Here is a 25980-nt window from a genome sequence, read left to right as displayed (position 1 = left end):
GCTAAGGTGGCACTCCGACATAGGCTATGAGAGGGCTAGGCTGAGGTGGCACTCTGGCAGAGCTTCCGCTAGGATAGGCTAATTCTAAGGATTGAGGAACTTTAAAGGCCCAAGAACACTTCAAAGATTCAAAGAACACTTCAAATCTTATGAACATCTCTCTAAAGGCTTGAAGAACCCTCAAGAGGGGGTGGGAGATTAAAGGAAAACTTTTCCTACACAAAAAGCTCACTCAAAGAAGGCAAATGATTGAAGAATTTTGAAGGCTCAAAGAACACTTCGAAGATCCGAAGAACATCTCTCCGAAGACTTGAAAAACGTCAAGGAGGGAGGGGAGGAGAGAGGGTAGAGCTTCTCTACTATGGATGCTCCTAGGATGCTTGAGTGTGTAAAACCAAAGGGAGGGGGTATTTATAAATTTTTCGAACTAATGGGGAGGAAAGAGGAATTTCCTTAGCCAATGGGGTGAAAAAGTGATTTTTCTAAACCAATGTGGTGAAAGGTAAATTTCTTTGGCCAATGGGGAAAAAGTAATTTTTTTGGGCCAATAAGGTAAAAGATGCCTTTTTGGGCCAATGGGAGGTTACGGTGTAGGGTACACTAGTGGGACAGTGTAGAGTGCATAAGTGGGTGAAGAGAAAAATCTCTTTACCAATCCAGTCATTGGAATGCATATTCCATTTATTGACAACGACACATATGGCTGGGCAGGGGTGCAAGGGGCAGGTGACGGCATACGAGGTAGGCATGGCGTACGGGGCAGGGAGGGTGCACGGGTAGGTAGTGCGCACGGGGCAGGCAGGGCATGAGTGAGGTAGGGACCATGGAGCAGGCAGGGCACACGCGGGGCGTTGGAAGGGGCGCACGACATTGGCTGGGGGTGGGGCGCTGGTAGGGGCTCGGGAGGCTGGCAATGGAGTGGGGCACTAGAGACTAGTAAGGGCGCAGGGCGCTGGCAAGGGTATGCGCGAGGCAACCATAGGCGCGCTGGGTAGGTGAGGTGCACGTGACCAGGATGTAATTTTCCAGGACCGATTACGGGAGATCTGACCGTCCAATTTTGATGTACCATATATCGTTGGAATCCTAATTCCGAGTTCTATGCATCTGTGTGCTCACCTAGGACTGAATTCCTTCATATATGAAAGTCATAATTGGACCCCTCTTTTTTCTTGCATCGGATTTTTGGGATTCTGGGTGAGTATGGAATGTTTCTGGGACCTCAATCAGTTATCATATCTATCGATCGGATGTAGGAAGTTGCATCCAAGATCCGTAATACATCATAGCCGGAGGAGGGTGACAAAATTGGGTGTCTACAATGATATATTTAGAGGGCCGAGCGTACTGCATTTATTTTCTACTGTGGTTCGACCACGATTTACTTTTCCAAGTACTCACAGTTGACCCTCTCTGACAACCCTATTGGTGTATCGTGGGATAGAGAATGCATCTCGTACTCAGGGCATACACGCACTATGGTTGTGAGTAGCACGTAACCTATGACTTAGTAATGTTGCTTAGGTGGATAGGCCTAAAATGGATCTCATGCATGTAGGAACATTTGAAATTCGATTGCTTGTTTGCATATTTCTTTTCATTTACTGAGCTAGTGAGCTCAACCCTTGTGTACTCACATTTTTTGTAGGTTTCCCTGTAGAGGAACAAGAGTCGAGGTCCACTGACGAAATTCCAGTGAGAGATTGGTGGGTCTCAGAGGCATTTGGGCACAGCACCGGGTGCCCATGTGAAGGTTGCGTTGCAGGACAACAATAGTTATGCCCAAACGACTCTTCTTTTTTATTCTTTTGATGTATTCTCCTTTTTGTACTCTAGATATTTAAATTCATATTTCTTGCGTAAATATCATACCTACGGGCCCACATATAAATATACTATGTATAACAAATTGGGTATCAAGAGTAAATGGAGAATTTACAAGTATACATATGACTAGTCTTCCGCTGAATTAATTAATTATATTTTCAAATTACTGTGGTATGCTGTGTTGTGATTACTATATCAGATGATCCTGATAGTTTTGGGTTACCTCCGTCACCGGTTCGATTTTATGTGAATGGGGCATGATAGTTTCCTTGCATATTCTTTAAAATACTATTATTTACCATAGTTGTCCTTCCTATTCTTTAACTCCATTACATATAGGGCTAGAACTTTATTAATATTAGAGTAGCTAGAGTCATACTTAAGCTCAACTATATCTCTCCTACTATATAGGACTCCTATTGGTCACTAACACTTTCTCACGAGAACTCTACATGTACACCAACTCTCGAGATTGACTTGCCCTCCAAGTCATCACACAAGATAATAGAGTTGGAATCTAACTCCCACATATGATATAGAGTTCTATTCCATTACTCACATGTGATATAGAGTCCTAGTCAATCACTTACTATGATATAGAGTTCTAGTCAATCACTTACATGTGAGATAGAGTTCTAGTACACTACAATCTCTATACTCTCTCTTTATAAGGTTGTATTGTACAAGCAAAGACAATTAATGAAACTCAATTATCTTAACTTGGTATCAAGAGCCATATAAGCTCCACCGAGAGCCTCCTCCATCCCCACATCTTTCTCTCTCTCCCCTATTTTGTCTCTCCTCTCTAATAACCTACACACCCTCTCTCCTTTGCATAAAAAAAAAAAAAAAAAAAAAAGAGGCAAGAATGAAAGAGCATCAACGTTCCTCTCTCTCTCTACATACTATACTATATATATATTTCTCCCCCCTCCATCGGCACCCCTCTCCCATTAACCATGACTCACCCTCTCTCCTCTGGCAAAAAAAAAAAAAAAAAAAAAACCCAACACCCTCTCTTCCTCATGGCCGATTCACAAATCCCTCCTCTCACCTTAGCCGATCCATCCACCACAGCCGATCCATCACCACCCCAACCATCCCTCCTTCGACCACCCACTCAAGTACTCACCACTTCATCTCTCTCAAGCTCACATCCAAGAATTATATGTATTGGTGTACTCAGATAGTGCCTTACCTTATTGGCCAACACCTCTTTGACCATGTCACTGGTGACCTATATTGCCCTTAAGATCCAACTAAATCCAAAACCTGGCGTGAACAAGATGCCTCTATCATGAGTCTCCTTATTGCCTCTCTCTCTGAAGAGGCCTTATCACTAGTAGTTGACGGACCACAAGCAAGGAAATCTGGGATGCTTTTCATGCCACATTCAACTCTCCTTCAACTTCCAGGATTCTGTCCCTCTATGTCTCTCTCCAGAATTTGGTTCACAAACTAGATGAGATCATTACTCAGTTTCTATATCGAGCCAAGTCTCTGTTAGATGAATTTGCAGTAGCTGGGAAACACCTTCCTCAGGAAGACTTCAACATTCACATCTTTCGGGCCCTTTGCACTGACTATCAGGGCCTTGCCTCTATCATGATGGCTCAAAAAGAACCAATCTCTTACAATGCGATGCATGGTCTTCTTATGAGTCATGAGAATCTCATCAACTCTTGCCACCCTATTATTGATCCAGCCATTGATGCCTCAGCGAATCTTAGCCACCATGGCCATGGTACACCAGCTCCCTCCAATGGTGTCATGGTGACAATTCCTCTCGAGGCTGTGGTCGTGGTCATGCAAGTGGATTTGGTCGCTCCAACACCTTTGCTCACAACCTTTGCACAATCTTTGGATGTACTAATCATCAGGTTGACACATTCTATTACTACTTATAGGGTACAACCAAAACCCCCTACTACCTACTCCCTCCCCTAACCCTCATTACAATTGCCCCGCACCCACCTCTAATGCCTATCTTACTGTCCCTATCCTTCACAACACCCCCTAACCCCACGCCCCCTACCCCCTACCCCCTACCCTCCCCAATCCTTCACCACCTCATGGATTCCTGACACTGGCGCCATCCATCATGCCAAACCTGACCTAACTCACTTCACCACCTATGATCCATACATTGGTAACAATCAGCTCCATGTTGGTAATGGTAAGGTCCTTCCCATCTCTCACATTGACACTACTTCTTTTCTCTCTCCTTCTCGTTCTTTTCCTCTTTCCAATGTCTTACATGTTCCTTCTCTTACTTGCTTCTTATTATCTGTTCAACAATTTTGTTGTGATAATAATGTATTTTTTGAATTTCACTCTTCTCCTTTATTTGTGAAGGATCTGGTTCCAAGCAAACCCTAGTCATTGGATAGAGTAGCAATGGACTTTACTCAGTTCTACAACTTCCTTTTGCCAATCTGGTTGCTGCTTCTTCATACACTTGCTGGCATCATCGCTTAGGACATCCACATAAACCTGTTCTCCACCTCATGCTACCTAGTCATCGTCTTCATAGGCCTCCTTCTCTATGTTTTGCCGATATTCTCACTTAGGCTCTGAGCTCCTCACAGTTCTCTTTTCTACGGGACAAGCTATGGATTCGACCACTCAAATCCCCACCTTGAGGGGATGTATTAGAGTAGTTAGAGTCATACTCAAACTCAACTATATCTCTCCTACTATATAGGAGTCCTATTGGTCACCAACACTCTCTCATAAGAACTCTACATGGACACCAACTCTAGAGATTGACTTGCCCTCCAAGTCTATCACATAAGATAATAATTCCGCATGTGATATAGAGTCAGAATCTAACTCCCACATGTGATATAGAGTCCTATTCCATTACTCACATGTGATATAGAGTTCTAGTCAATCACTTACTGTGATATAGAATTCTAGTCAATCATTTACATGTGAGATAGAGTTCTAGTACACTACAATCTTTGTACTCTCTCTTTATAAGGCTATATTGTACAAGCAAAGACAATTAATGAAACTCAGGGCCTGTTTGACAATGTCTCTTTTCAGGCATTTCCACGTTTTTCTATTTCGAGAAATGGAGAAATGGGAAGAAAAATATTTGGTAATCGCATTTCGTTTCACCTATTTTTAGGAATAGAAATAAAAATATATAATTATTTATGGTTCAAGAAATCGTTTTGACGAAACTAGACTGGGAATCGTTTCGCTATTTCTGGAAACAACAATTCACCTTAAAAATTAACCCTATGCCCGATGAAATAGCCCTCTTTCACAATACAACCTGCCTTCAGTATATTGTACTCCTCCGCTCAACCTTCAGCGATTGTACTCATCTGCTCAGCCTTCAATAGATTGTACTTCTTTGCTTAGCCGCAACTGCAACTATAGGGCAACGATTCCCTTCCGAAGATGCAAGTCCCGTGAAATCCTGCAAAGGTGCTCCCGTGAAGGAACAGAGAATTTTCTTCTCAAGTTGCACAGATTCATCCTCTGTTCTGCCATGAAGGTGACGATATTGAAGATGTAAATATGGAAGTTGGTGGGCTACAAAAGGTGTAGAAGAAACCGTGAAGGGAACAACTGCTACTTCCGATTTTAAGAACCCAAAGGCATTGTGCGACTGGAGGCAATGGGAAGGGATTCCGTTCAATGCCCTAGGTTCCTCAAGGTTGGAGAAATTCTCCCAAATCTGAAATCCCTAAAACGATAGGTTAATTCTCTCTTTTCCTTTTGTTTCTTGTCTCTCTCTGACTTAGGGTGTAGAAATAAAAACTTGCAATACACATTGAAGTTATTCTTCCTCTCTAACACATTTCGATCCTTACACATTTACAGATTTTCGAGTCACTTTGTGAAGTGTCTTCAACTTCAAGCGCGGCTTCAGCATTAAAATCGGTAATCTATCTAACCTCTTCTTCCATATTTGGAGTCACCTCTGTTTTGAAATCATTGTTCAAACAACCATAGTTTAGGGTTATTGCATCATCTTGTTTTGTCTGTGTCTCTGCCACAACATGGTGGAGCAAACAAAGTAAATCAATAAATAAATAAATCAGAATGGGGTTTCTTTTTGTCGGCCTTCATTGGAGTAACTAAAATATATAAGAACAATACTCACCTTAACTACCATCTTTAGGCTCTTTGCATTATCTTGCTGGACAATTTGAGCATTTGGGTAGAAACTGTGGTTGCACATATCAATGAGAGGAAGCATCATAGGCACATTAGCGTGTTCCTCTGCCACATGCTCCCCACAGGGTACAATTTACTCCTTGAATTGAAAACTCACTCTATCCTAGTTTGCAAGATATTGAGTCATGAACCTACATTTATGATATAGAAATGCACATGCTATTGTTGAAGACCGAGGACTATGTATTTAGTGAATGATGTATATACTTGCTTTGAAAAAATCATTGTATCACAATTTTAACACTTCCCTATTTAATTAGTAACACCATGAAGGGCTTGCAAGTAGCAGTTCTTGAAATTGTATCAATAAAAAAATCTAGCAGCGCAAGATATAATACTGCAGGTATTAAATTAATAGCTAACTCATCATTCTCAAAGGCAATGGCTACTTGCTTGAGTGCCACTACATCAAGCAAGGATGGAAATAGTTTCTTTCTTTCCTAATAACATGCCCGCTATAGAATAATTGGTCTATTTGAAACATAGTTCAGTAAATTCCATTACTTCACAGTAAAAGATGCTTTATTCCTTATCTTCCACAGGCCCCATACAGTGGCAATGAAACCACTCTCCCACATAATCCAACCTCAAAACCCCAAGTAATTAAAGCCCAGACAAGTAGAAAATCATTATGTCTCTGAAGGGTTTACCTAGATTTACTCTAAACAGACATAATAACTCTATATTGTTCTTCCCTCATAGTGTAAGAAAAGATCCCAACCACTTTTATTCTCCTTTTTCACACCTATAGCATCAGTTAACAGAGTAGAATCCACTTGGTTTAAAAATAATAAATTTTCAGTGCTATCATCCAAGAAATGCTTCTATTATTGGAGGAACAATTGATCACCAAATGGAGTCCATGGTGATGCTGCTGCAGGAAAGAAGGGGAGAAGGGGTTAAACTCTGTTTTCTTGTAGCAATCTTGTAATTTTTTGCAGTATGGTTATGAGGGGTCAGATTGGGTTTTATGTTGTTTATTTTCTGTTATTGAGTCCTAGTTGATGTTCCAGAGTCATTAGGGTTTGAGATTGATTTTTTTTCCTTCAAAATGATTCAAATAGGATTCCTTTCGTTCTTCAAGTTTTCTTTGGGATAAGCACCATTTATGCTATTGCTAATAATTTACCTATATGAAATGTTTGCTTAATCAATTATGTATGTTCAGAGTTATGAGATCTCCAAGAACCCCTAACCCCAAAAGCACTACTATTATTTGGAATGAAGCTGAGATTCGAGCATTCATCAACCAAATGGTTGAGAATGTAAGGAAAGGTTAGACGACCAACTCCACATTCACAAAGATAGGATGGGATAATATTTTAAAAGGCTTAAAAGCCGAATTCAATTGACCGTTTGGGAAGGAGCAACTCCATAACAAGATGAACAAATTACGGAAGAAGTACAATAGCTTCAAGTGTTTATTGGAAACAACGGGATTTGGATGTGATGCAAATGCTAGGACTACTACAACTGAAGATTCTGTGTGGGAATCTGCTATTAAGGTATGTCCCACTCTTTGGTTATAGTTGGATGATTATGTACTACTTAAACAAAAAGTGTTGATTACTTCCTCAAATTTTTGTTTACAGGAAAACAAAGTGTGGGCTAGATATAAAAGAAATGGTCTTCCATGGTGGCCAGAGTTATTAGAGATCTTCTCTGACTCAAGTGCCTGTGGGGATAGAGGGATTTCATAGACTACTGTTGTAACTCCTAGGTCCACAAACCTTGGTAATGATGATGATGATTTTCAGGAGAGTGATCCTGATGATAGTGAAGGTTGTAGTGGCTCACCAAACAGATTTGCTCCTCCCAAGAGGTGACTTGACAGGACTCTTACGGATCATAGGAGGAAGAGCCAGACATGGACAGTCACAAACTCTGCTAAGGACTTCAGAGAATTTGTGCGATGGAGGATGGAAAAGGGTAACTCCTATGCCATTTCTGCCATAGTCAGACCTCCTGATTCTATGTTGGATGGACCACATAGTGTGATGAGCTGTCAAAAGCTACTGGGCACTACAGAAGATATTCTGTCAGAGATGTATGTGATGGCTCAGCAGAAGATACATAGTGATCCTTGTTGGTGCTTGTCTTTCATGGAGGTGAGGCCGGATAGGACGCTGTGGATGATACAACACCTGAAGGAGCTCCCATGACTTGGATCAGTTGGTTCTTGCATGGTTTTCAAGACAGATGGACAAGCTTTTTTGGGCTGTTTATGTCAGTCTTTAGTACTTATATACTTTACTAACTACTTCGCTTTTTAATGGTTTCTGATTTTGATGCTTGATAGTTGTTGGATGTTTTTAATTTGTTTGAAGACATAATATTTTCAGTTATGCATATTTCTGCTAGGATTGGTAGATACTTTTTATTAACTATTTAATACATGATGCTAAGTATATTAGCATATAGACAAGAATGCTAATGGTTGTGGATTATGATGCTTTCAATATTGATGGATGCTTTTTAATTTGTTTGAAAACTTGATGATAGAGATATTACATATGGACAAGTATGGTAATGGTTGTGGATCTTGCTAGGCAGGTTGATGGATGTTTTTAATCTTTTTAAACACCTTATGCTAGGGATATTACATATAAGCAAGTATTATGTGACTTGCTGAATGTGGTGATAATTACAAGGATGTCAAATGAACCCAATACCAACATCACAGGGTCGTCTAGTGATGATGATGATATGATTATATTACACCAATTTTAAAACTTGTTAAGTACCTATCAGATGAGAGAACCTCTGAATGATAGTAGTTACATAGGAGCTATAATGTAAACAGAGATTCTCGTAGGACATGCAGACTTGTGCTAGCGAGAGTTTAAAGTTGAAAGACATGTATTTCTCAACCTGCGAGATAGAATGGTACATAGAGGGTGGTTAGAGGATAGTCGTTTCTTTTGAGTAGATGAACAACTAGCAATATTTCTCATGATTATAGGTCAAGGATTGAGTAATAGACAAATCCACCAAAGATTCAATTGATCCGGATAGATGTTTAGTGTTGGCTTCCATAAGGTCTTGCAAGCTATGCTTCAGTTGTCAAATAAAACAATCAAGCCACCCAATTTTCAAGTGGTACCTCTAGAGATTGCCAACAATCCAAAGTGCTATCCATATTTTAAGGTAACCTACAATCTGGATTGAACATATTTGAGTTTTTCCTTGAAATTAAGATGCACTTTACACAATTAAATGTACCAACCTGTGTGGACTCAAAAATAGGATTGCATTGGTGCTATTGATGATGCACATATCAGTGCAAACGTCCCTAGGTCCGAGGAAACATGTTATTGAAATTGAAAGGGTATGATCACACCGAATGTTATGTGTGCATGCTCCTTCAATATGTAATTCACTTTTGTGTATGCAAGCTGGGAAGGTAGTGCACACGATGCCAAGGTTTTCGAGGAAGTAAGAACAAATGTTACCTTAGGGTTTCCTCATCCTCCACCAGCTATAAATTTCTTATGAAATTATAATTGTGTCTTCATATAAGTAAGATAGGAAATAGATATCTAATCACGTACATATTTCCATACTACTTCAAGGCAAATATTATACTGTTGACTTGGGCAACACAAATCAACTGGGGTATTTGGTGCCATTCAGGGGAGAAAGGTATCACTTATAGGATTATGGTGAGGGTAGACTTGGATCTAGAACAGTAAATGAATTGTTCAATCACAAAGACTCATCATTATGAAATGTTATTGAAAGAACATTCGGTGTTTTGAAAAATAGATTCTAACTTATAAGGAGTATGAAGATATACGATATTGAAGATCAGATAATAATTGTAGTCGCTTGTTGTGGGATCCACAATTACATTAAGGAACAGGCAATTCAAGATGAGTTATTTAATGATTTTGGAAGTAAATGATCTGTAGAAGACCCTATGAATCCCGATCATCAGGTGTATCGTGCATCCAAATCTGATACGTCCCAGAGACGCTCAGCCAGACAAATGTCCTTGGTACGCCTAAATATAGTCAATCAATTGGCTATATCGAGGAGAATGTCTACGATTCTGTTAGGTGGATCGTAAATTTTTCCAATCACAGTAGGAATGTGTTATATGTTTTACAAAGTTTTGAGTAATGTAATTGATTTTACTGAACTTATTTGCCTTGGGAATAATGTAGTAGTTACTGTATTTTTTAAATTGTATCAATGTTGTGCTAGCATATAGTGTTTTAGAATTTGATTATATGTTATTGTTATACATATGATTTTTTCCGTACATGATACTTTGGTATGATGGCTTCAGTATATGTGCTTTACAGATGTCTTCCAGTGACACCATACTGGCTAGGTGCGAATTTTGTAATGGATTATGTGATAAGTTCACAACCAAACAAGGGCCTAACAGTGGTAAAGCATACTTCAAATGTCTAAGGCATAATGATTTTTTCATGTGGGTAGATGAATTTTGAATATGTTATTGTGGCGAAGGACAATGTAACGTACGTGTTGTGAAGGCTGAAGCGAACTATAATCATCGATTCTGGTGTTGTCCAAAATCAACTGGGGGTATAACTTTATATCATTATTTAATATATAGTTGTATAATTTTTGTAATTATTGTCCTAATTCACTTAAAGTAACTTACAGGCCCATGATCGAGGTTATAAATTTTTCGAATGGATTTATGGTGACAACAGTTCCTCAAGTGCACGGTCATCCGATTGTGCGGGAATTTCGACGATTGACACCCATTCATCTTCATCAGCACCATCCTCTGATTTTGTGAAGGGATACTTACAAAGAGCAATCAAAGGTGAAGAGGAGAAAACTAGAGTATTGAGAAGAGAGATCGAAGAGTCTAGGAAAAGAGAAGGATATTTAAAGATATCCTACATGCGGTTAATAAGTTGGACATAGACAACTGCGGTAGTTAGACGGTTATACAAGAATGCTAAAGTTGATGTCAGATGGTTGACATATTGGGAATAGTAGCATTATATAATGTTGTAATTTGATATGTTGTACTTAAAAAATATGATGTACGATAAAGTGTGGAAGTGTGGAAGGTGGCTTGGTCGTTCTCTCATGTTCGAAGAAAGGGTTATGACTTTCTTTAAAATTAAATTAAACAAATTTGGGATGTATTGTTTTAAACAAACACTAATGTCTGTGAGAAACGTTTCCAGAAACGACTATTATCAAACACGATTTCCTGCGAGAAACGTTTCAAGAAACAAGGTTTATCAAACACCTTAAATTTCATTTATGTTCTCAGAAACGTGAATTTAGGTTTCTTCCGTTTCTGGACATAGAAACGGCAGAAACGTTGTCAAATGGGCCCTCAATTATCTTAATAATTAGACATTAGAATAAGGAGCCGCTCTAGGTGTGAGATGGATCAACCCATTCATTCTCCTAGACCTCCTCACCCTCGTAGCCATGGGGGTGGTGGATCAGGAGGAAGAGGGTGGAAGGGGTGGTCGTAACCAGGAATCTCTAGAAGGTACTATTCATATTATATTTGATCTATCTCCTACTCAGCTTGTAGGTGGAACAATGGCTATTCAACACTAGGAAATAATGGCGGTGGATAATGCCATTAGCTGCATTGAAGAAAACAGGTAGAGAAGAGAGAAACAAAATACAATGGCAGAGTAGACTCGCAAGCCTAACCAGATTGTTGCTTCCAAATAGTAGTTTTATGAAGATCCTTTTCTAGAACATAAGAGGAGTGAAAAGGTGGCTGACCAACTCGCCTTGAAGAATATTGGTTGTTTTTTAACAATATTGGATTTGATGTAACTTCATCCACAATCGAAGAATTGATAAAGTCCCAAATCTTTGGTTTCTATAGAAAAGAAACCGCTAGAAGCCTATGGTAATTAGCAAGTCTCTCTCTGCATGGCGTGTCTAGAAGCCTATGATAATTTTTACATCTCTCTGTGCATGGTGTGGTGTCAAGTTTCTATTCAGCTTTCTTTTATGCATGTGAGTTGCTTTAGAGCTTTGAGACAAAACTTATGGGTGGACATGGCAGCAGTGTCCCCTCAAATGCCAGCCCATGGGCTATCATTGATGACTTCAATGCCACTCTTGCATCGCATGAGAAGTGAGGCCAGGTGCTTTTAATAACTTGGGTTCAACAGTAGAATTCGGGGTGATGACAAATGTGTGCTCCATGATTTAGGTTCCTTCATAGGGCTGCAAATTCACCTGGACTAAGAATCGTCATAGAGGTCACATCCCTGCTATTCTGGACAGGAGTTTCTCCAAGGTTGAGTGGATGTATTTATTCTAAGACTACTCTTAACAGGTCCTGCAATGTGTCCCATCTGAGTATCTGACCATGACCCACTTTTGATTACCTTGGAAGTGAGTCAATGCCCTTAAAATTGTCCCTTTTGATTCCATAAGTTTTGGATGGATCATAAGGGCTTCTGCAAGGTGGTTAAAGACTCTTGGAAAAAATGTATTAGAGGTGCACCCATCTATCTACTTTCAAAAAAGATGAAACACTGTAAAGGAGTTCTTAAAGGCTGGGCTAGATCATCTTTCCCAAATTTTGATACAGCACTAGAAGAAGCGAGGAGGGAGTTACATGAGGTACAAGTGCAGATTGAAGTCGCAGGCCTGGATGATCAGCTATTTGCTAAGGAGGCTGATGCAAAGACAACTCTCCTAAAGCCTTGGAAAATCATGAGAAGCTATGGGCAAAGAAGTCTCAGATTAGGTGGATAAAATTCGGTGACAGAAACTCAAAGTTTTTCCACCTCTCTACAAAAATGAGAAGGTCAAAAACTCTATCAGGTCCCTCATAAAGTAGAATGGATGACTGGTGGTACGGCATGACCTTTTGCGGGAATACATTGTGGATTTTTTCAAAATCTTTCATAAAGCCACGCCAACGGTGGAACATCTGAAGCTACTTGAAACTATTCAAAAAATCTTCAAGAAAGAGATATATCTAGACTTGACTCCTTGCCAAGTGATGCAGAGATTAAACGAGCGATGTAGGAGCTGGACCCTGACAGCTCGCAAAGGTCAGATGGCTTCTTTGGGGTTTTTTTCAGGAGATGTTGGGAAATAGTTGCGTATAAGGTCTACAACAATGCTCAATCCTTCTTTAGCTCTAGCTATATGTCTAAAGGGGTTAATAGCAAATTCTTGATATTTATCCTAAAATCAGATGGCACCTCCACTCTGGATAAGTTTAGACCCCTATGCATGGGGAACTTCCTCTGCAAGTTGATAAAAGAAATTCTGGTGATGTGCATAAAAGTCTACCTCCCAAACATCATCTCTAAGGAACAAGGTGCCTTCCAAAAGGGGAAGATTGTCCAATCTAATATGTTTTCCTCTACTAAAGGTGGTGGTCTTGGTTTGAAAATTAACATTCGAAAAGTTTACGATACTATTTCCTGGAATTTTTCAGGTAGTTAGAAGATTTGGTTTCTCAGAGTAATGGATCAATTGGATTCACCAGATGCTGCTCTATATTAGAATTTCTTTTCAAATGATGGTCTCTATTTGGTTTTTTCGGTGTGGAGTGTGGCATTTGAAGGGTGACCCCATATCCCCAATGCTCTTCGTAACTACAGAGGAGATTCTTTTGTATAGGTCTTACTAATCTGGTTGATGAAATGACTTTAAAGCTGATCCAGGGTCCAAGGGGAATCCCTACCCTAGGGCACATCCTCTTCGCAGATGACATATTCATATTCACCAACGTCTCTATACAGTATATAAAAAGTTTGAATAAATTTCTCTCTCAATATCAAGAGTTCTCATGGGCAGCGTATAAACCTAGAGAAAAGCAAACTCTTCTTAGGAAGAATTCCCCCTACTAGAAAGCAAGCCATCTCAAATGCTCTTGGTATCCGGTCTATAATTCCCCTACATGATACTTGGGCGTGATCATCTTTAAGGGAAGGGTGAAGAAAGAAGCACTTCTTCCTATGATGGACAAAGTGAATAGCTGCTTAGCAAGTTGGAAAGACAAATTGCTTTCCATGGCGGGGAGAGTGGAAGTAGTTTGCTTTGTCACATCAAGTATGCCAATCCATTATTTCTCAGTATACTAGTGGCCATCCTCCCTCCTCATGACCAAGGAGAAATGGATGATAAACTTTATTTGAACAGTAGAAGTGGACTCGATGAACAAGGTCATTGTTAAATGGGAACAACTTTGCAAACCAAAAGATGAATGAGGCCTTGGCATAATAATGTTACGGAAAATAAATCAGGCTATGATAAGCAATATGGTGTGGAGAATGAAGCATGAGAAATCTATGACCAACAACTTCCTTAGAGCTTGATTTTTCAAGCAAGGAGGGATGCACATAATTGGCAATTGATCCTTGTTGATTTGGACTGGAATTTGAAAGATGTGGGATTCGTCTCCTCCAAGGAGATGTGGATTATAGGAAATAACAGTTCAGTGAATTTCTGGAAAGACAAATGGTGGGGGCCAGAGTCCATTGTAGAAGAGGGGAATCTGGTTGATTCAATCTTTCAGAATGCCACATCTACAGTAGAGAACTTTATTGTAGAAGGTGAGTGGAACTTTCCTGATGTTAATTTGTCTCTGCTTAACAAGATTTTTAAAGCGATTTAGGACATAAAAATTCCCCAATGGAGGATTGATGTTCTTGGTGTATTACTCCTTCTAGAAAAAATTCAGCATAGCCTCGACATGGGAAGATATCCAAAAGCGAAATCCAAAAGTCCCATGGTTTTCTCATGTTTGGTGTAAGGGGCTGGCCTCTCGCTATGCTACATTTGGATGGTGGTTAGGCATGGGAGGATTCCTAAGGGTGATATCGTTAAAACCACGGAATTCAATTTGCATCGTAGTGCAATTTGTGTGGGGAGGCAGTAGAAAGTATGTCTCATGTATTTATTCACTGCCCTTTCACTATGGACATATGGAATTTTTGTTTGAGGTGGGAGGTGCACTAGTGTAAACCATGTGCAAATTGGATGAAGGTGAAGTTGAAGGGAGTGCATTGGGTAAACGTGGCAGAGCAGGTGCACAGGGGTTGTTCTAATAAACAGCCTAAGTCAAGTGTGTTTCTCTTTCAATCTCTTCATGGGTGTCAAACGTATTTATGAAACAGAGTTTGAGGTGGTTTTGGAAGGTGTAATACGAGCTAAAGAGCTCAATGCTCTAGAGCTGTGGATTGAGTCAGACTTTGCTTCCGTGGTCTCCACTATACATCTGAAGTAAATGTGGTTCGTGCTCCAAAGGTGGATGTTTGTTCTTCTATACCTCAAGTCTATTCCATTGAAAATTACTGACTGCTTTAGGGAGACTTAACTCCATTGCGGACTTCCATGCCAAGAGTGGTGTGAAATCTGGAGAATCAAGAATGATGGTGGAATATTTGCAATATATTTTAGACGAGATTGAGGCTAACACTATGAATAAGCCTAGGTTCAGGTTCCTCTAGGTTTTTGGTTGTTCTTCCTACTGATGCTCATACTGAAGGTGGGGTGAAAAATATTTCCTAGAGGTTCTGCGTTATTATGTTTGTTTTCTCCCTTTGACGTATTTATCTTTTCTCTATTTTAATATTATTGACGCTCTAGCAAAAAAGAAAAACAAAGCGAATATGCTAATAGATGATTCAATTTGTGTGTTATTTCCCTAAGAAAATGACAACATTATTATTATTATTGTTATTATTATTATTATTATTATTATTATTATTATTATTATTATTATTATTATTATTATTATTATGGTGGACACAACAAAATTGATTAGTAACACAATATAAAATAAAACTTTAAATGGGAAAAATATTCACAACTCTTCAAGGTTTTTTGTATGGGATAAATGGATACTTTAATATCTCAGTTGAAATTGAAGCAAATGAAAAGATATTGTGTGGCTATTACTAGCCTCTAGAATGAACACAATATTGTGCAAACATTCAAAATACAAATTCAAACAGTGTCATCACCCACTTTCAGTTTCTCAATTCCAAGTAAAAATATTGCACTAGATTCTACAAGTGATGGGGTAACTGAGTAATTTAATGTTGTGTGCCCGCATGTGTGTGTGGTTATACTTGCCTCTAGAAATTAAAACAATATTGATTAGTGCCAACATACAAAATACAACTTCAAATGGAAAAAACTTTTACAACTCATGAGGTGTGATAACCCACTTTTAGTTTTCCATTCCAAATAAAAATATTGCACTATATTCCACAAATTATGGGTTAGAGACTAGTGCAGCAATCTACCGTTATGGTCTCCACTTAAATCGCAGATGCATAGATGGGGAATCGAATCTGGGATCGTACGCGTATCTATACAATCCCCAATTCGCCTTAATCATCTAGGCAACCCACAAATAGGTTGAAATGAGTTATTAATAAAATATCTCAATAGAAATTCATGCCAAAGGAAGTGAAGAAGAATTCAGTGATGCATAATCATTACTGGTGCTGAAGAACTCCTATCCGCCAGAGCTATCTGCGAGATCTAACAGGAAAGGAGAGAGTTGTTGCAAAAGAATCTCGGCCCAAGCCAATAAGGGAATAGTCGAATATCAACCTTACCTTTTCCTCTCCTACTTCTCTCGAACCTCCTTTAAGATTGTCAGTATCAAATTTCCCGCCACTACAACAAACCGACGATTGAGGACAAGGTTGGTCGTAGATCAGACCATCTGCCTGAAACTATGTTCCTCGGAAAGACTCTGTAGCTCCACTTGATCAGGAATTTTTTTCCCTTTTCAAATTGATCAAGGATGGAGAAGAGCTGGAACAGAGAGGAGGATCCAATGATTAATAAGACATTAGTGTGCAATTCTCCTTAAATTTTTTTTTTTTTTTTTTTTCAGCTGTATTGCACTTTACGACCAAACATGTACTTGTAACCAGTTAACATATTCTCCATTTCGACTGGTAACTCCAGATTTTCAAACACAAGTAAGCATGGTACATGGTATGAAACACATTAAACTATTGATTTACTTACAATGAAAGTTTCCATGATAGATCAGCAAGAAATGATGATGAAGGCGCAATGATTACAGTTTATGTAATATGATTTGAGCACCATACTGTGGATGAAGAGTTATTACAGTGGTAGGAGCATGAGCATAGGATGGTGAGAGTTCAAAAACAAATCGTTGTAGAATCATTGCTAGAGCCATCTTTGCTTCTATTATCGCGAAGTGCTGCCCTATGCATGTTCGAGGGCCCCAACCAAATGGGAAAAATGAGACTTTATTTTTTGAGGCCTATGAGATTCCTTCTGCAAATCTTTCTGGTTTGAATTCTTCTGCATCTTCACCCCACAGTTCATGATCATGGTGAACTAGGACTATAGGTAACATTAGCTGTATTCCTGGGGGCAAAGATATTTCTCCTAGTTTCATGTCCTTGTATGTACACCGATTAAGTTGTAACACTGGTGGATATAATCTAAGAACCTCATACAAAATCATGTTAACCTGCAATGGAGGATTAAGAAAAGGAAGAAAATTTAGAAAAACTATATTATTCTAAATATAACAGATTAGAATATTATAAGTCTGAAGGGAAAGCATCCTTACAATCTTGAGGTGGCTTAGTCCATCAAAATTTGGTTTATTCTTCCCAAAGACTTGAAATACCTCTTCCCTTGCACGCACTTGCCATTCCGAATGCATACATAATACAATGATCGTCCAAACAAGAAGAACAGATGTGGTTTCTTGCCCTGCAAAGTAGAAGAGTTTACACTCTTGGATAACCTCTTCGATGGTTAACCCAATGTTCTTCTTGTTCTTATGTTCTTGAATCTCCTTGTCGTTGGATTCAAGTAACAAGCCTAACAAGTCATTGTTTTTGGCTTCTCCAACCTTCTTAGCATTCTGTCTCTTGCTAATGATACCCATTAAAAGGGCTCGCGCTTCTCTGTCAATTTCTTTCATTCTTCTATTTCTTTTTGTAGGAAGAATACTGTACCCAGTTAAACATTGGTGAGTGCAAGGATCAAATTTTATAATCTATACTACTTTCACAATTTGTTTTGGAGAAGAAATGAATAAATTCATGCATGAATGAACTTAAACTATAATGTTTCCAACCCAAAAAATCGAACTTGTAGGTGGTGGGACTCCCAAGTCTATAAAGGGGCTATGGGCTAATTAGTAGTCTATGTGGGAATAAACTCCCAACTCTCCCCTGCATGTGTGGTAACTTGTACAATATCCTGCGAACAAGTGGATATGGTGAGAACTCGCTTTAAGACTATGTGAAGTTTTCAACCCAAGAGTTCCAAAAATGGGACTTCTAAGGTGTATAAGGGAGCTATAGGTTAATTAGCAGCCGATGTAGGACTAAACTCCCACTAGTATCTTATTCCATTATTTATGATTTATGATTTATTATTGTTATATTTCATGAATACATTTACAATTTTGTTTTTTACAAGTAAGTGATAAACTTAAAGCAATCCATTAATATAGGTTGAAGATGTAAGAGAGGCAAATTATATGAATAGATTCTAGAAAATGTAGAAATTAGCTGACTTAGGCAAGAATGTTGAACTGTACCTAAAACCAGGTATAAGTGCGGTTTGAAAAGACTGCACTAAGAGCCCGGCTTGCTCATCTTGCAATTTGAATATTTGTCTACCTTCTTCGTAGGAGCTACCAAATGCTGCCCTAGAGATGACATCTCCTGTTAAATTTCGAAGTTCTGGCCATACATCTAGTTTGCAAGAACCTTCAGATGTAACCAATTTCTCCCATTTGCTAACTATCTCATCAGAGCTTGTATAAAATGCCGATAACATGCACTATAACAATTAGCAAAGAAGAAAATACAATCTATCATCACCACAATAGCATGGAAAAGCTACAGCCAAATATGTAAATCTATTCAATCGTTTGAATTTAAAGGATTTGAAGGAAATGTCAAAGACATAGAAGAAACCTTTAATTTTTCCATATGAAAGGCAGGGTTTATGATCCTTCTGTGTTTGGCCCACTTTTCACCCTCATAGGTTACAAGCCCTTTTGCTAAAAATCGTGATAGTGGATTTATTCTGATCTTCGCAAAGTGACCAAACTTATTACTCAGAATGTCCCTTATGAGATCAGGATCCATAATATAGACTCTTGGAGTTCTTCCAAACCAAAAGGCAGATTTTTTTCCTGCATTTTTTAAATTTCAGTTATCAACGATTAAGGTTTTTTTACCAAGGGAAAAAAAAAAAAAATTTCAGTTATCAACGATTAATGTTTTTTTACGAAGGGAAAAAAAAAAAAAATCTGTTTTCAGAGCATAAAAGAACACATAAGAGTAAAAATGTAAGTTATATGAGCTGTTAAGTGTACCCTTAGCCCATCCCAATACAACCAGGTCCATTGCCAGTCCTATACAGGGTTTCTTTTTGCGTGGCCATTGTATTAATGTACAGATCAAATAATGTATAGACCAATGAGAATTCGCATAGAGGCATCTTCAACATATAGGTTGAGGGGTATTGCAATCGTTTTTACACCTACCTATATCTAAGAAAGACCTATTGAGGAATCACAAGACCCACAGAGAAGCCAGACAAGGAACTCAAGACAAGGAACTCAAGAGGGGCCAGCAGAGGCTCACTACGCCACACTTATTGCAATACTACTACTACAAACAGCTACTATTACTGCAATTTTTTTTTTCTTTCAAGAAGGTGAGAACAGTGTGTCAAAGAAGCAACCTTCCCTAGACTTAGTCTAAGTGTCAATTACCTAGTTGACTACCACTAAGTTAAAAAAAAAAAAAAAAAAAAGAAAAAATAAAAAGAAAAAAAAAAGAAAAAATAAATAAAAGGGAGAAAAGAATATCAGAGCCAAGACATACCGTACTTCTGTATGGTTTGAAGATGAAAGGGGGCCACACGTGGAACGATATCATGGGATAGGCTCATGGGCTTGGATCGAGCTTCTTCGAACTGCCTCTGGTTCTCTTTCAGGTCACCAAACAATAGCTTGTATGGTGTGACTTTGATGCCTTGTTCATTGAGAAGCCTCTCCAGCTTCTTGGGCTTCCACCATATCCATTCCATGACCTTCCATCCACACCACACAACCAAAATGCATAATGTCACCACTGAAATGAACCCACTTTCTCCCATAACTTTCCTTCACATTCAAAAGCGCACACGAGAGAGAGAGAGAGAGAGGCCTTGGATCACCACCACCAGAGCTCCATGAGAGATAAGTGAAGCAAGTTGTGGAGTGGGGAAGGCGCATTTGTACGCGTTATAAGTAGCGGGTGATGCGGTAGAAGCCGAGAAGTACTTGGAAAAATCAGATTTTATGACGTATATGAATGCGTCAAAGGATAATGTTGACAGGCTAATCCTTTGGATTTATGAGGACAGTGCGAAATTTAGAACTTTGGCAGCCCACGGATCTTGACTAGTAAAACATCTTGCCGCCATGTGTCCTGACAGAGGACTTATCTTTCTTTGTCTTTAAAATAAAAAAGGACTTATCTTCTTTGGGGACATTGGATCAGGTGTACAAGATTATTCTCTTACGTTCATGATTTATGGATTTAGAATTCATTTTTTTTTCTCTCTCTTGCATTCAATGATTCTAAATCCATGGACTTAGGGATGTATGATATTGTTTTGATATGTGAATTTAATCCAAATACTTTTTTAGTTTTAATTTAAAAAAACAGTTATTAAATAAAATATTAAAAATAGAACATAAAATAAAATTTTAATTGTTTGGTTAGAGCGATTGATGGAGACTGAAGGATACAGTGGTCTAGTTTGGTGATCTCTGTCGGTGGGTTTTTTTTTTTTTCCACAAAGAAGGATGAGGGAAGGGGAGGGGGGACAAGTGAGTAATTGAGGGTTGAAACTGAGACCTCTGGGGCTAAGTGTGCACCGCACTTGCCCATGCATTCCAGCTACTAGTGAAGCGGTCCTTAGTATCTAGTGGGGTTGGTGACAATATAAAATGCAGAAACTCAACCAAGGATCTCATGGATTGGACTTCGTGCTCCTCCCTAGTATGTTCTCTATGCCACCCAAAGTTTCCACCCAGCGGCAACCATCACCTCCCATTGGACAATCCACCATAAAGAACCCATCACATAATCCTAAGGAGGTAGCTCAGTTGGCAAAGACCAACTCCTCACATAAAGACGTCAGGAGTTTAAATCTCCGGGGGGCCTACCTAAGAAAAAAAAAAATCTCATCACACCCAAAACTAAGTCATGAGACCGGTTATCCCCACCATTCATCAAATGAATATTGGGTTGTGGAAGCTCATCAACCTCCTTAAATAGGTATTCTTCACTTTTATTTATTGTTCAGTCAATGTTCTGTTCCCTAGTTCTTTCTCCATTGTAATTCTTATAAATATAGGTGTTCTAAGTATTGAGGGTGATTCTTCAGGTGATTTTCCTAATAAGTGATATCAGAGCCACTCCTCTTGATCTTAGAACCCTATAAAAATCAATTTTTTTTTTTTTTTTGTGAAAAAAGGGTTTTGGGAGGGTTTTTGTCCAAAAACAATCGTTATCGGAATTTCCCACCGTCAAAATTATTTTTTTGCATAGAAGCGTAAAAGAGATTGTCCCGAAAATGGCAGTAGGTGGCACGCCACCAGAATTGGCTACACATGCCGCCATGTGTTGTTTGGACAAAAGGATCATCGGGTCAACCCAGTAGGGTTTTTCAGGTTGACGTAGTCTATCAAACCAGAGCCACAGACCCAAAAACACAAATGGTTTTTTATCCACGTGGCCTGGTCGATTGGATCGATTTGGTTTGGTTCGAGTCAATTTAGGTGGTTCGAACCAAATTAATTTAGGGTTTTTGGCTGCTAACTTTAAACCGACCATACGGGCTCGTACTTTTGCATTGGGTTCTTTTTTCTGTGTTATTTATTTTGATATATATAATATCAATATGTTTAGTGTCCATTAAAGTCTGCTATAGCTAATTTTTGTTTATAGGAAAGTTATGGATTGTTTATATTTTGGTCCCTGTTGTACTAGTAATAAATTGGGTTAGACCCAAAATTGTTTGCGATAAAATGGTGTTAATGGACCTATTTGTGCATTAATTGCGTTTCATGGGTGCCTTTTATGCTAAATTTACATGGAACAATGTATCACACAGTAATTGTCTGTCATATTAGGGTTATGCACCATTAAAGTGGCATTGTTTTAAATCCACCAAAGTCGTAAGAATCAATATCATTATAATGTTGCATAGCTCAAAGAATTATAATGGGTTAACAAAGTCGATGATGATCACCTAAAGGTAACATTGTCTAAGTAGGCTAAGAATGCACAAAGTTTTGGGAGTGCTTTAGCCTAGAAGCTATTGTTCACCCAAAGATGACAGTACCTTTGAAGTGACAGCATTACCCACAGCAATTACAAAGATATAAGTGGACCAATCATTTCAGACCTAAAGGTTAGAAATATAGTTTCGGTTGACACTTATGTATGTTTAATAGTTAGGGATGTTACATTAGTACTGGATTTGACTTATATATGCCCAATATATCTATTTGCATGAATTTTAATGCTTGGATTAATGAGGGAAACCTATTTCAGGGCTGGGACCATGCTGAAATAAGAAAGGTAGGGCTAAAGAAGGATACAACCTTGCATCTGAGGTTGTACAACCCCAGATAAGTGGACGCCACTTTGGAGAGCTCAAATAGGTGGGTCTCCTATGGGTGCATTGCTCAACTAGGCTTGATTCCTTAATTTTCCTTATTTGAACTCTCCAGTTTAGCAGTGGGATTTTAAGAATTGAGGTATGATTATTATTCCATGGCTACCTAATTCTAATTTTGGGTTTTCCCATGTCTACTTTTGGAGTTGCTTGTGCTGGAAACCGCATGTTAGCAGTGCTTACATCTGCATTGTTGAATTTTAGCAGAGTATGCTAAGTAGGAATTTAAGGACAATGTTGAAGGAGGTAACCCACTTAGAAAGGATTCCTAGGGTATGGGACATGTCCATATACATATATAAAAGAAACCCAGGGGTAAAAATTTGGGTGCATAGAAGAGCTGAGACACCTCAGGCCAGTGGGGAGTTCAGTAGCTGCAAGGAGCTGCTGGAATACCTCCACCGGCAGGTGCCTACGGCAGGTCGGTGCCTCTGTAATTGACCTTCCGATGGGTAATATTTCAAGGGAAATGGTCTCTGTCTTTGCACCCTCTACCCCACCCACCTAAGGGATTTGTCACTTATCAATGTGTCTCTATATGGCTCAGTAAGGTGGGCCATTGGAGAATGTTTGCATGGGATATGAGAATAGCTATATATGGGTCAGTACAGGTCAGTTGGACCCATATAGGTTAGTGTGTGGGAAGGAATCTGACAATAGGTCAGTGCCTTTCTGAGTGGTCTGTGGTGGAGTCTCGATCAGGGAATTCAACTGAATTATGAAATAGGAACTATCAATGGACAATATAGACTAAAATTAACAATAATAATTGGATTGTCATATATGAACCTAATTCACTCGGCAAGGATACTTGATGACGTAAGTTCAACGAAAAACCATTAGATTCAGGTATCGAGGTGAGTGGGTGAATGTGACTTTATTTTACAGAATGTTTTATACATATTTAATTCATACCTGCACATGTGTAATGGAATGACTTGTGTTATATTTGTATATTATATTTTTATTATTACACATGTTACTGTGGTTGAGATGCACAATTGATTGTGGATTCTTTGGATGTAGACTATGGTTATGACTATGCGACGGTCTTGGGCACGTTGTGCCTGAGGTGTGTTCTAATACCGTGGGTCCAGAGGTCAGTAGTGTGATTTTGATTGTTGCTCTGACGGTCTAAGGCATGGTGTGGCTGAGGTATATTCCGGTACTATGGGCCTAAAGGTCAAGGGTGTGGATGTATGGATGCTATTGGTTGACTTGCATACATGTAAAATTGCATTGGCTAGGATCATAACCCCATTTCTATAACCCCTTGCCAATAGGGGTAATGTATTGGCTAATTCCAAGTATGCCATATGTCTGATGGGATTACTACGCTCGGGGTATGACGGACTGTATCCAAGGTGGGCACAACATCGTATAAAGTACTGTTCGCATAGTTGTTGGACAACACAGTACGATGTACTGTACGCATGGCTGTTGGGGTTACTATTTAGGGGTTGGCTGGGATCGAGTTTCTTTCTAAGATTGGATGACTCCTGCTTGCATCTAACTTGTATCTCTGGAGCCCGACGTACTGAGGGGATATCACCTACATTGTTTATAACATTTATACCCAAAATTTTTATAGCATTTATACCCAAAATTCAGACTTAGTAATTAAGTTTATTACTATAATGAAAATGGATCATGTGGATATGCGTTATTGAGTCATTTATATTGATATTGGTTGTGAGTATGCATTTGGGGTTATGATTGGATGTGTATGCTTGCATGCTCAACCCTCACTGGGCTAGTGTAGCTCACCCCATGTGGACTCTTCTTCTTAAATGGTGGAACTAAAGCTGAAGCGGGATAGGATTACAATGGTTGTGAGACTATGTCTGAGACATGTAGAAATGCAACCCTAAAATGACGTAAAAGATAATTGAAAAAAAAAGAACAAGCAATGCACACAAATTTATGAGGTTTGACAAGATTGCCTACGTCCTCGGCGAGATGATATCCTGCTTCAGTATCAATGAAGAATAGGGTTACAACGCTCTTCCTCACACCTCTCAGTATTGGTTGCATTACAGAGAAAGAAGCCCTCGCTACAAATATATATCGAAAAAACCCTAATTCAAAAAGTACAAAACTACTCTCAAAACATATAATCAGGTGTGCCTCCTCCCCCCTTTGCAACCCCCACAACCTGTTGACCGACTAGCGAAACCTTCGTCCTGCCTGTCAAGGCGCCTGCAGTAGTACTCCCTAGATTAAATTGTGACGGAATATATGACATCATACACTAACAATCTCCCACCTTTGGCATTGCCATCGTTAGGACTCTAAAACACAGTAAAAAAAATCTAAACTGTGGTTTGGTATTAAAATCGCATAGCATCTCCTCCATGATAAAGTTTGGAAAAGGGATTTCTGTACTGGACACACCTGATTTAGCCACATCCTTAGCAAGGTAGTCTGCAATCAAGTTGGCCTCTTTGAAGCAATGTGTGATTTTCTAGGTGATTGTTTTTAATAAGGCTCCACTGCAATCCAATCTTGCAATACAAACCAAGGAATCATTCTGGATTGAACTACCATGACAACAGCCGCAGAGTCTGCTTCTATCCATCATGCATGCACCCTATTGTAAGTGGCATGGTGGATGCCCTCCATCAGCCCATGAAACTCAGCCACATAGTTGGTTTGAATTCCAAGGAAAATTTTAAAGGAGCTAATGATATCACCCTTGTAGTCTCGAATTATACCGCCAGCACCCGCTTTTCTTGGATTGCCTATTGAGCACCCATCCACATTTAGTTTTATCCAGCCGACAAGAGGTTTACACCAGAAAACCTCAAGGGGAGGTCTAGTTATGGATGGAAGAGTATGTAATCCTAGCCTTCGATAGCACACAAGGTCCCCATAAGACTTTACCACCCTTCTCAAGTTGAGTTGCAAGTCTTTTACATCCTTCTTCACCATGTTAAAAACATGAGTGCTGGTTTGCGATCTACCTTCATATCTTCTTGTATTACGTTCCTTCCAAATATTGTCTGCCACCAGAACAAGGCCAGCTGACCAGGCCTCCCTAACTGATAGGATCCTACGCTTCCTGAGCCACTATTTCACAATCTCTGTAGTTGATATAGGCGAGGTCCACCTCACATCAAAGCAATTTGTGAACATGCTTCATACATCCACAGAAAAACTACATTCCCAAAAATATGAGCTATAGATTTGCTTGTCTTCCCACATAGGGAGCACATCGAAACCATTGAGATTTTTTTGCTTGCAATAACTTCATCTATTGGCAGCTTCCCA

At 39.2% G+C, this 25980-nt stretch overlaps 2 protein-coding genes across 10 annotated transcripts; one reads left to right on the top strand and one right to left on the bottom strand.

Moving 5' to 3' along the window:
* The first annotated feature begins 5039 nt into the window (after window positions 1–5039).
* Window positions 5040–11151, top strand: LOC122069079. Of its 9 annotated transcripts, none has more exons than XM_042633024.1 (5): window positions 5040–5497; window positions 5665–5724; window positions 10329–10416; window positions 10498–10575; window positions 10647–11151. In XM_042633024.1, exons 1-5 carry the CDS (start codon window positions 5459–5461, stop codon window positions 10793–10795), a joined length of 414 nt encoding a protein of 137 aa, XP_042488958.1. In that variant the 5' UTR covers window positions 5040–5458; the 3' UTR covers window positions 10796–11151. The 9 variants fall into 9 exon arrangements, 2 of the variants coding, with proteins under 2 accessions (XP_042488958.1, XP_042488960.1); XM_042633026.1 differs by having other exon boundaries at window positions 5043–5497; window positions 10657–11151; XR_006137352.1 differs by having other exon boundaries at window positions 5048–5539; window positions 10329–10575.
* A 5785-nt stretch (window positions 11152–16936) lies between these two features.
* On the bottom strand, window positions 16937–20239 carry LOC122069072 (cytochrome P450 CYP72A219-like). Its single transcript, XM_042633017.1, has 5 exons — window positions 19863–20239; window positions 18945–19165; window positions 18563–18807; window positions 17579–17966; window positions 16937–17476 (listed from the first exon to the last, which is right to left on the bottom strand). The coding sequence occupies exons 1-5, from the start codon at window positions 20134–20136 to the stop codon at window positions 17264–17266; spliced, it is 1341 nt and encodes a 446-aa protein (XP_042488951.1). The 5' UTR covers window positions 20137–20239; the 3' UTR covers window positions 16937–17263.
* Between the last annotated feature and the right edge of the window lie 5741 nt (window positions 20240–25980).

Source organism: Macadamia integrifolia, unplaced genomic scaffold (assembly GCF_013358625.1).
Source record: "Macadamia integrifolia cultivar HAES 741 unplaced genomic scaffold, SCU_Mint_v3 scaffold530, whole genome shotgun sequence".
In the NCBI taxonomy this organism is placed as follows: domain Eukaryota; kingdom Viridiplantae; phylum Streptophyta; class Magnoliopsida; order Proteales; family Proteaceae; genus Macadamia; species Macadamia integrifolia.
Note: the sequence above shows the minus strand (reverse complement) of the source record. Positions and strands in the feature narration are given on the sequence as shown.